Source organism: Centruroides sculpturatus, unplaced genomic scaffold (assembly GCF_000671375.1).
Source record: "Centruroides sculpturatus isolate CEXI.00-Female unplaced genomic scaffold, Cexi_2.0 scaffold1354, whole genome shotgun sequence".
Lineage (NCBI taxonomy): Eukaryota > Metazoa > Arthropoda > Arachnida > Scorpiones > Buthidae > Centruroides > Centruroides sculpturatus.
Window position 1 is genome coordinate 83052 of NW_019385612.1, and position 12300 is coordinate 95351.

Here is a 12300-nt window from a genome sequence, read left to right on the forward strand (position 1 = left end):
AACTACTTTCCCGCCGTCCAGCGCCACGCTACGAACAGTTTAGGCAAGTAAATTGAGTTTAGTTTCGTTTGTACATATAATTATATATAAATTAGGTACTGTACATATAATTATATATAAATTAGGTACTGTACATATAATTTTATATAAATTAGGTACTGTACATATAATTATATATAAATTAGGTACTGTATATATAATTATATATTAACTTAATTTATTGTAACTTTATTATAATTATATATATGCTTTCCGTCGTCTAGCGCCACGCTATGGAGAGTTTAGGCAAACTATCGTCTGTACAGTATGTAAATTAGGTACCGTAAGTCTAATACAGTACTGTAATTTTATACATTTCGTGTGAAAGAAACATTCCTTATTCAATGGCCATAAAAATTATTTATATTAATGATGTCTCCAAAGTTCAATGAAGTTTTCGCAGAAAAATAACATCAGAAATCGCAGCCACGGTTTGCTGAGCTGTTCCGCGACGAAAACAAGCTTGAGCAATGGCGATGTCGTATGGTGCACACTCGATAAGTAATCCTACAATTTTTTGTTTACAGCGTAGTTTATACGGATTATTTCCAAAAAAATATACGTATTTTGGAATGTTGAGTCAAATTGATCTAGAATCGATTAATTTTATGGAAGAAAACTTTTCAAACAGCCGTAGTCCGTAAAGTGCATACGTGTCGGGCTGTGATTGGCAAGGACTCTTAAGAAATCGATTCATAAAAGACGGAACGTATCTATCGTCTTATAGGGGGGTCGACTGTACAAACTTCTGATGCAAATCGGAAGTCACATTATTTCAATTCAAAAATTTCCCCTATAAGGAGTTAGAGAGATGACAGCATGACTCTGTTGCTCATAGGAAAAGTGTTATCTACAGAGAGGCAAGCAAGATACTACTAATTTGAGGTAAAAATCATATATTTCAAATTACCGTATATCTCAGCAGATAAGACGACAGTTGAATCATAAGAAAAAAGGCCCCCAAAACCCGGGGGTAGTCTTATAGGACAAATATAAAAAAAAAATTAGATCGAAATTTATATAAATTAAAATCATTATAAAAAAATGGAAAAACTGTAATTATTTACTAGTAGAGAGTAGAGTATGTCCATAAAATAGAACAGCCCATACGACATTTTTGTGAATAGTCAAGGTCATTACCCAAATGCCCAAATCAGTGTAAATGTTTGTAACAATCGCAAGGCTGTGCTGCCAGATGCAAGAAAATAAAATTTGAAGTTCTTCCAAAAATTACGAATAGGACATAATTCCATATACACTATACAGTGTTATTATCCATATGATGATTGTTGATCTAAACTAAATTCACAGGCCATTGATAGTTTGGGGGTTGTCTTATAGGACAGATATATGCTAAAACTATAAAACTTTGATGAAAATTTATACCTCATCTTATCTTCCGAGATATACGGTAAATAAATTAAAAATATTATTAAAAATTGCAGCCTGACATTGAGACAATGTCACAATAAATAATTGCTCATTATATTATTATTATATATTTCAATATTTTCTGAAAGAAATTTGCTTATCTTGTAGATTAAAAAAATTCTACAAATTCTTCTTAATTTAAAAACAAATTTTAAGTACTCTTACCATCTGAACCAGCCTGAGATCCTGATGTTTCATTTAAAGATGTGGGAGTACTCCCAAAAATGGACTGATTCATTCCTTGAGTCAACCAAGAAGAATATTTTTCTGTTTGATCAACAATAAAATTTAAATGTAAATCTAAAGCTTTCTTCCTTTTTTCTTCAAGTCTTGTTTGTTGTTTAAATTCAACCAGCTGAAAATAGATGATTTTATCACCATGGTAAATGAAAAAAGTTCCAAATAATGTTTTAAACTAATGATTATAATATAAATATGCACTGATAAATTTTCATATTTAAAAAACATTGTGAACAATTTTATTCAATATAAAAACTGAAATTAAATTTGTATATGAATTTAAAAAATCATTTTAAATTGTTTTCTATAAAATTTCTTATTAATTTTCATTTATAAAGAATTAATTTAGTTCATATATTGTTGTTTGAATATTTGATTTTAAAAAATATTTTAAATATTAGATTATTTCTACATATAAAACATACTTTCACTTACCAATGGTTTAAATTTAATGACAAGTTTATTTCAAAATAATATATGCATATATAGACTATTTTATTTAAAAAGATAGGCAAATGCTATTTTAATTTATTGTTTCAACTTTTAATTTGTTACTTTTATAGAAGAACTATTACAATAATAACTTTAATTTTGGCATCTCTAAACAATTTGTTTAAAAAATACACACTGTGAAGAAAGATATGATATCACTATAACTTCTCAATTCTCTCTGAATTTTTTAAAGGAAAATTTTGTATGTAATTCAAAGGCTTTGAAAGCAAACTTTTAGAAGGCCAGTGCTTATATATATATATATATCAGAAACACAAATATGTTTCTGATTTATATTTTAAGCCTTGATTTTTAGCAAGAAGTGGAAAAAGAAAAAAACACTACTCAGCCCCTCAATTTATTCTGTATTCTGAAATATTGGCATAATTATTCTGTATGAAACAATAAAAATTTTATTTATATGACAAATTCAATACAAGCTGTAAAACTATTATATTAAAAATATATTGTAGACTTGTTAAAAACATCTAAAAAATTTTTTTAACACTTTAAACACAAACAGTTTTAACAGTTATTTCCTGAATAAAATAAGTATTTTTAAGACAATATTCTTATATCATTCTATTAAAGTTTAAATTAAAAACTGACATCAGTAACATATCATAAACTTTGTTTCATAGTATTAAATTTTCTGCGGGATACAGTTCTCAAAAAATCATTATTTTAGCAGTAATAAAAGTTCATTTTTAAAATCATCATTTCTCAGTACTATATAACTTCTCCTTAAAAAATTACCTTTTCAGTACAACATTAGATTGGCCTTTTACATTCAAAATAAATTATAGATGCCATGCCAAAACAAACAAGATAAATCATCATTAATTTAAACAAGCCGTCTGTAGATACACATTTTGATAACAAGACAGCACTAAAAAATATATCAATTCATACAATCTAATACTACTATATTTTAAGAAGTATTCAGTAAGCTGGTTTTTTTTCACAATTAAATACACTTAAATATAAGATTATTATTTATGTAACAAATTAAATTGTTAATTTTGTATGTTACAGTTAAAATAATAGAAATAATTCCTATTTTGAAAATTACTAAATCAATATGTAATACAAATTATTATTTTATTTTAACTTAATTTAAATAATACATTTATGCTATTTTATATATCATATAAGGAATAATTCAAAATATTTTATTTTAAAAATAATAAAACAAACTATAAAAATTATAGTCAATATCAACAACTTATTAAAATGATCATAGACATTATTAATACAGATTAAAAGTGTGCAAATAATTGTAATATGAAATAACCATAATACTGTTTGTTTATAAATGTTTTGGCTTTAGCAATTTAAAAAAAAAACAACTTTACATTTATGTTAAAAAAAAATATTCATAAAATACCTTATTGTTCAAATGAATATGAAATTTATATAGCTAAAATTTTTTGAGAAAAATTAAAAATTTATTACATCATCAAATAATACACATTTCATGCTATTTAAAGTTTACAATAACAAAATAACATTTTTTATGATCATTTCTGTTTTTTCTTTCCTTATAGAAACTTATGGACTAAACTTGTTAAAATAAAGAAAAGAAAAACTTCAAAGAATCAACAAAAACAGATGACATTGCTATAGTTGAATATAGTAGTTGCAGGAACTTAAAATGTAATTTTGACTCAAACAGTTATTGATGTTGTTATTACCTTTTCAATGTTTGTCCAGAACTGTTTTATTTCTTTTGCAATCTGGCTTGCAATTTTACGTAATTTTAAATGTTCTTCTTTTTCAGCTCTTTCTGCTTTCATTTCTCTTTCTTGATGATATTTTAGCACCATGCGAGAGCACTAAGAAAAAGTTAATAAAATATCAAAAATATTTTACTTCATAATTAAATGAATTACATTTCTTTAAAATTTAATCAATTTAATAGACAAGAAAATTACATTTAATTTGTTCATAAAGATATATTTTAAAATTAAGTTTTTTTTTTTTTTTAATTGCTTATATTTTCATGTTAGTATTTTTAAAAGCTAGTTAAGTTCTCAGAATATCTTGCAAGCCATACAATAATAAATTTATAAAAACAAATAAAATATTTTTTGTATCAGCTAAAACTTATAGTTAAAAAATAAAAATCTCTCATAATTAATTTGAGCGTCAATATTACTGTTTTAGAAACTAATTTGTATATTATACTGCATACTAAAATATTCTTTTAATCTAAAATACTTAATAAATTTAATTTGAGATATTTTATTTGTAATTTTCATAAAATTTTAGTCATATTCAAATATTTTATATTTTTTTTCATATTTTATTAATTTTAAAAATATAGAAAAATAATTCTCTAATTACAAAAAATTGAGTTTATTTGTGTTTGATTTAGATATAAAATATATTTTTTGCAATTTTGGCTTCCCAATCAAAACCTTAAAAGACATTTTATGATGATAATGCTAACAATAATATTAACCTTCTGTTAGTCGCATGGGTCTGACAGACCCGACGCGATTTTCAGTCAAAATTTTTTAATATTAAATATTTTTTGAAAAATTTGAAAAAATTAATATTCCTCAAACTTTTTAATTAGATTAACATGCTGTTAAAATTTTTTGCATAGCAACGCTCATTTTTTAGAAAAAAAATGCTTCACGAGTCGCATGGGTATGACAGACCCATGCGACTCACGGAGGGGGTAAAAAAACGTCAATTAATTTGTCGCCGTTGCCGATAGCGAGTGTCGCAATAACTTTATCGCGCTGAAGTTGTCGCGCGGTGTCTATTATACTTTATAATATCGTTATTTATTTATATATTTATATTTTTGTTTTTTTTTGTTATAATATTGTTTTCAAAATTAATGTCTAATTAACTTTTAATCATTTTAATTATTATTCTATTTTTATCATATAATTTTTATATATTACTTATGATGATTCTTCGTATATTAGACGATGCAAGTTGGCATTTTTTTACATTTACTAACCAATGGGAAACTTGTGAAAACAGTCTAGCTATAAATTGCCGGGAAATATCTCCCCCCTTTCGGCAATGATCTTGGAAATCAAATGTAAACAATCGCTATAAATTCGCTTGTTTTATTCGCGTTTTGAGCTATAAATTGTTAATTAAATATTGTTTCACAATGTATATACGAGTAAGCATGTTCTCAAAACTGTCTAGCAATAAATATTCCCGGGAAACTCCAACTCTCTATAGTAAGTCTATGGAAGATGTTATTGCTGTTAATTGGCTTTAAAATTTTTGTTTCTACGCCTATTACACTCTAATTGGTAATTTATATTATGACTGATTTAAGTTCAACGAATGAGAGGTTTCTTCAGAACCATCTGGTCTGGATTTTCCCGCGAAGAACCAATCAACGTGATTAAAGTCAGAATGTAAGCAAACCTTACAAATAGCTATCTTCTTCATTTTAGAGCCGTAATTCTGGTAATTTTACTCCTGAATGTTCCTGACAAAACAAACATTTGTTTAAATAACGTCAATTAAAATGAAAAGTAGCGAAATTAGAGCTGAAAACGATGAAAATGGCGATTAACTAACTTTTATTTACATTCTGACATTGATTTAAGTGAAAGGCTAATTCTTATCGCAGTCAATTTCCCACAAGACAATTCTGAGAAGATGCTTACTCGATCAAACGAAATAAAAGAACTATATGTTAGCTAATTAGCCCCTAAACATTATGAGAGCTAATTAGATATAAAGTGAAAAATTACAACTATGCGACAATCATATCGCATAGCTATCATTATTGTAAAATCAAATAATCTAAATTAATCTGATAAAAATACTTTAAATTGTTATCTGCAATTATTATCTATTTATTTTCCATCGCTAAACAACAAAACAAAACTAAAACAAGAACGTAAACTACATTTTAAGTAATTATAAATGAAATCGCTGCGTTTAATCGCGTTACGACTTTGTTGTCGCGCAATACGCAACGCGCGACAGAAAAAAACAAAAATAAATTATGACAATACAAATTGTGAAAATTACAAAATTTTTGATAATTGCATTTTTATAACATTCAGGTATTGACATGGATGTATTTTTTAAGTATTATTTTGTAAAAATTTTATATTATGAAGAAAACAAATTTCAGAATTGAGAGCATGTCGTAAATTGCCGAATTTTTGATGGTCCACCCATTATTTTTTCGATCGCTTCTTTTCATGCACAGAAAACATTTATAACTAAACTATAAGCAAATAATTTTGATGGATTCTATAATATTTTGAACGATGTCAATTTTTGAAAATAGGTGATCGAGTTAAGCCTAACACACGACTATATCAGATAAAAAATTAAAAATAAAATTTATGTCTAAAAATCATACGAAACTATCTATTAAATCATAAAGACAACATTCTTATGAGTAAAATGAAGTAAAATCTTTGTCAATTAGTCGATTTACAACTCAGAAAAGAAGTGTTGAAAATAGAGTCATAAAACAATTAACGTTTATTGACTTTCGCGGTAGGGGGTAACGCGGGGTCGGTTGACAAATTTTCTCGCAGTAGTGCAAAAGTTCTACTCACTTCGCTTGAAAGTGTCATATTTCTTCCCCACTTACAAACAAACCCGATGGCAATCGGTGAAACAGGAGATAAATTACAGCGAGTTGAAATTTGATATGTTTATTTTTTTGCGTTTTTCGTATCGAATTACATAAAAATAAATATTAATAAATTCATTTTGTCAATACGCAAGTAATTTATATCACTAGATAGAAAACAAAGCGCAGAATCCAACTAAGAAACTGTAGTTTCTTTACGCGATAGATAAAATTGAATTATTTCATATTAAAAACACTGGGTCTGTAAGACCCATGCGACTCAAGTAAGGGCCCCATTCCTAGCGACTTACGGAGGGTTAAAAAGTAATATTTATAGTTCATTATGATAAATTTTCAAACAAAATACAAAATAGCAATATCAACAATTTAAAAAAAAAATTGGTAATTTAGAAGATAATCAATCAATAATAACTCATTCATAAATTCCTTGCTTAACAAATGATAATTGGTAAAACATTATAAAAAATTTATTATATAAATATTTTATTTTATCATTGAATGTGTATTTCATTATGTAATGACTTGCAATTTTAAAAAATTAGAAAAATTCTGAAGATGCATTATAAGATAACAACAACAATAATAAACTGAAATTTTACCTTTTTAGCAGCTGCTTTCTTCCATTTTCTTTCTTGAGCAAAATCAGCAGCTAACCAAACCATTTCTTCTAATAAATAATCCCAATGAGCTTTAGTACGAGGTGGTTCTTGGACTTTAGGAAGTCGTTTAGCAGACCATAATCCTTCCCTTCGTAATTCTGAAATTCTTTGCATAACATAGGCTTCCTGAAATTTTAAAATATTAATAAGTGTTAATTAAAACATAAGATAAATATAACAGTAACATAAAATTCTTTTCTTTGAAAAGTGTTATTTTTCTTTCTGAGTTTTCTGTTGTATATTATTAAAGAAAATTATAAAAATTCCCAACTTCCTTCACTTAAAATAACTTAAATCTGATCTTATTAGAAGTCATTTTATTTTAAAGTCTAAAGTGTAATTTTCGATTAAAAGCAAAAATATCATTAACAAATTTTTTATCATAATTAAAGCAGAGCATTGTTAACAGTGTGAAATATCAGATTTATTCAGCAATTTCAAAATAACAATAACATTAAAAATTTTAGTTAGTTATTTGAAATTTTAAAAACCATTTAAGGATTTCATTTAGTTACACTTACTTGCTTAGCTCTTTCTACAATTTCCTCTTGAGAACCTATTGCAGAATCATATACAGCTGATATATAATGCTGTCTTGTATGCAACCTATTTGTAGGAAGGGTGACTGATGGAGGGGACTTTGAAAGTTTTGGTGTGCTTGGAATTCCAGATCCTGACGTTGACCGAGAAGTAGATGTATTGGCAGGACGTGATGGTGATGACTGAGAACTGGAGGTAGTAGTTACAGTTGATGATAAAGATTTTGATGTGTTATCCACTGTACTACCTATAAAATCAATAATTAAAAGGTAAATTATTTTTATTTCATTATTTAAAATACTCAAATACATATTCAAATAAAAAAAATTCTCCTTAAAAATAAATTTCCAAATAAAAATTTAATGAAGAAATTATCAATTCAACAGAAATAGTCTTATTACAAATACCCAAAAAAGCAGCATTAGTTTCATAAAATATTAATTTTATAAGATTATTGAATAACAGCCAAAAGTCATTGAAATCAGGAAAAAAATAAAAATCATGTCTAAATGAAATAAAAATCATGACTATCTTAGCAAACTGATTTAGTTCCTATTTTCTAAAGTAGATAATATCTATAACCAGTTATGTTTTTATTTTCTATTATATTTTCTTTATTTTCTGATACTTTATAACTATATTTAATTAGTCAAGTTTTTGCTACTGACTTAAATATATAATATACAGTGGTACCTCAAGATACGAACACCCCAGCATACAAAATTTTCAGGATACGACATGAAATTCAAACATGTTTTTGCTCCACAATACGAACAAAAACTCACCATATGACATTACATTAGTTCGCAGCGCCATTTTTTATTCACTTCTGTTCATTGGTCTCAGTCCGCATGTTTGCTTCATTGTGGAAGGATCTCGCTCGATAAAGGAAATCTTGAGGTATTATCAGAAAGTGATTGATTTTATTGAAAAGAAACATCCCGAAAAGGTTCACACTGGCCGTATTGCTGCTCCAAGTAATGACATTTGCCTAAGTCATTTTAGAAACATTTTAAAAAGTAGGCAAAGCCAAACTTCTTTGGATAGATATTTTACCAAGCGACCTCTATCCAGTGAAAGTGCTGGTAGAAGTGAAAGAAAGAAAGCAAAAAGCAGTGAATAAAAATTAAAATAAATAAATAAATAAAACAACACTAATTTTTTTATCTTTTCTAAGTTATTTTTAAGTTATTGTTACATTAAGCTATCTAAGTTAAGTTTTAGTATCATTTCCCTTTTCCCCCTCCCCTGCCATCAGTTTACACCTCCACCATCGTCTATCCTCAAAGGTAAAGTGCAAATAAAAGTACATTTTTTAAAATTAATTATTATTCTATTATAGTTATTTATACATTTACAACTACAAAATGCATATTTCAGTGTTTTCCTTACTAAAGTTATTTTGTTTTTAATGTACTACTTAGCTTTAATTTGAGTGTTTTTCGTGTTGGAACAAATTATTTTGTTTTACATGTAATCGTACAGGGAAAAATGATTCACCTTACGACATTTTCATGATACGATCTCAGTTTTGGAACGGATTAATTTTGTATCCTGAGGTACCACTGTATAATTAATTTGTATAATAATTGCAATTTTATAGCATTCCTGGCTATTATATACAACATAGGAAAATTATGACAATTGGTCAGAAATGACTCCCAATATTTTTATATTTTTGGACTCAAACCTTGAAATGTTAAGAAATGTAAAAGTTTTTTTTTTTTTAATATATGGGATGTTAGTATGTGTGTGAGGTGGGCAAGGTTTTGTTCATCCTCTTTGAAGCTTATTAACTCCTGCATCATTTGTTGAAAGTTTTGAAATTTTTCAGGGAGATTTGTGTATTAGAGACATTGATGTTATTAAATAACGGTGGTTAAAGGTCAAGGGCTTGTGACCTCCTTCTGTCTGCCCTTGTCATACCTTAGATGGAATTAAACCTAATGAAGATTTTTACACTTGTTATTAGAGTTTAGTTTTTTTTATAAAATGCTTCTCTACCCTCAGAATTAAGCTTTTTGTAATTTTATAATAATTAACTGTATATATAAAAAGTTTTTTGATAAAATATCAAAACAGATGATGCCACAAGCAATTTTAAATGTTTCTGAGGAAAGTTACACAATTTGTTGCTAGATTTTTTTTAATTAGATTGGTCAAAAACAAATATTATATCAATGAGTTTGTTTTACACATTGGATGGATATACAATTCTTATTCTTAAAGTGGCCAAAGTGCCACTTACAAGCTGCAAATGGCTCTTCTATACCATTACTGGTGGCTCCTGTAGTGTAACAAATTGTATATAATATATAATACTGTTATAATAGAGAATGTGCTCTTGTGTATTTTTATTATAAGCAATGTATGTCTCTTATTGTGATAAGGTTTGGCCACCTCTGTATAAATTTTTAATAACAACTTACATTTCTTTTACTATTGATAAATTAATTTCATTTTAATACATCAGCCACATCAAGGATATTTTTGTTGTAGAAATTTGTTTTTATATTATGAACTCAATATTTTTCATAAAGTGGGTTTTGGTATGTCATTCATTGTTTGAAGTTGGTTGCAAGACAGATCAAAGAGAAAACTAGATGAAAATTTGTTATAAGAGAAGATTACTTAGACTTGTATAAGTGAAAATCTAAATATGTGTACTTGAAAAACCCATATCACATTCTGTAACTGAGTGATGATTTATTGGGTTGTTCGGAAAGTAGTTTAGTGTTTTTTCCATGGAAAAAAAACAATATTTTTATAATAAATAAATGTTTTATTGAATTATATATCGACCATTTTGGTCAAATACCTGTTGTCATCATTTCTGGTAGTAGCATGATTCCATATTCATAAAANTGTTTAAAAACAAGTAGTCTATAGGAAAAAAATCCAGCAACAAAGTTGCAAACTTTCCCAGCTATTATGAGATCTTATTTAAAAACAAATTTTTATATTATTGAGCAAAATAAATAAATTGTGTATTGTCTGTTATGAGATTTTGTTATAAAAAACTTTTTATATTTTTAATTACTATAAAATGGCAAAAAGCTTAATTTTGAGGGTAAGAATGAGTTTTATAAAATAGTATAAATGTTAATAATAAGTAAAATCATCATTGTCTGATCCTACTAGAAATACACATGACCTTCTTTATCTCCCCATTCCCTTCACCTTTAACCACCAACATTTAATAGCATCAATGCCTCTCATATATAAGCCACCATACCAAATTTTGTTACTTAATCATTACCCCATCCAGAGATATTAAGCAAAGTAGATGCCAAAACACACATACTTTTGCCTTTTTTTTTTTTTTTTTTGGATTCATAAAATGTGAAGATTTGCAAAAAACCAGGAAAGTAAAAATGGAAGACTGGTTTTGAACTTTAAAAACCAGTAAAAATAATATAATAAACCCTCATCTACACTATTTTCCACAGAAACAGCTAATGCATAATGGCACAATATGAAACCTGAAGTTATAAAAGAGAATTTTGTGTGACAACACTAAACTGCATCATTTATCTAGTATGCCTGAAAAAATAAAAATCATGTCTAAATGAAATAAAAATCATGACTATCTTAGCAAACTGATTTAGTTCCTATTTTCTAAAGTAGATAATATCTATAACCAGTTATGTTTTTATTTTCTATTATATTTTCTTTATTTTCTGATACTTTATAACTATATTTAATTAGTCAAGTTTTTGCTACTGACTTAAATATATAATATACAGTGGTACCTCAAGATACGAACACCCCAGCATACAAAATTTTCAGGATACGACATGAAATTCAAACATGTTTTTGCTCCACAATACGAACAAAAACTCACCATATGACATTACATTAGTTCGCAGCGCCATTTTTTATTCACTTCTGTTCATTGGTCTCAGTCCGCATGTTTGCTTCATTGTGGAAGGATCTCGCTCGATAAAGGAAATCTTGAGGTATTATCAGAAAGTGATTGATTTTATTGAAAAGAAACATCCCGAAAAGGTTCACACTGGCCGTATTGCTGCTCCAAGTAATGACATTTGCCTAAGTCATTTTAGAAACATTTTAAAAAGTAGGCAAAGCCAAACTTCTTTGGATAGATATTTTACCAAGCGACCTCTATCCAGTGAAAGTGCTGGTAGAAGTGAAAGAAAGAAAGCAAAAAGCAGTGAATAAAAATTAAAATAAATAAATAAATAAAACAACACTAATTTTTTTTAATCTTTTCTAAGTTATTTTTAAGTTATTGTTACATTATGTTATGTAAGTTAAGTTTTAGTATCATTTCCCTTCTCC

At 27.0% G+C, this 12300-nt stretch overlaps 1 protein-coding gene across 1 annotated transcript in view; it reads right to left on the bottom strand.

Moving 5' to 3' along the window:
* LOC111640581 (helicase domino-like) overlaps positions 1 to 12300 on the bottom strand; it is a gene marked incomplete at its 3' end in the record, with an annotated part of 167347 nt that overhangs the window by 83044 nt on the left and 72003 nt on the right. Inside the window, exons 6-9 of the mRNA XM_023386605.1 lie at positions 7980 to 8258; positions 7399 to 7584; positions 3897 to 4037; positions 1636 to 1825 (exon numbers count right to left, since the gene is read on the bottom strand). Coding sequence (XP_023242373.1) covers positions 1636 to 1825; positions 3897 to 4037; positions 7399 to 7584; positions 7980 to 8258 — 796 coding nt within the window. The remainder of the gene's footprint in view (positions 1 to 1635; positions 1826 to 3896; positions 4038 to 7398; positions 7585 to 7979; positions 8259 to 12300) is intronic.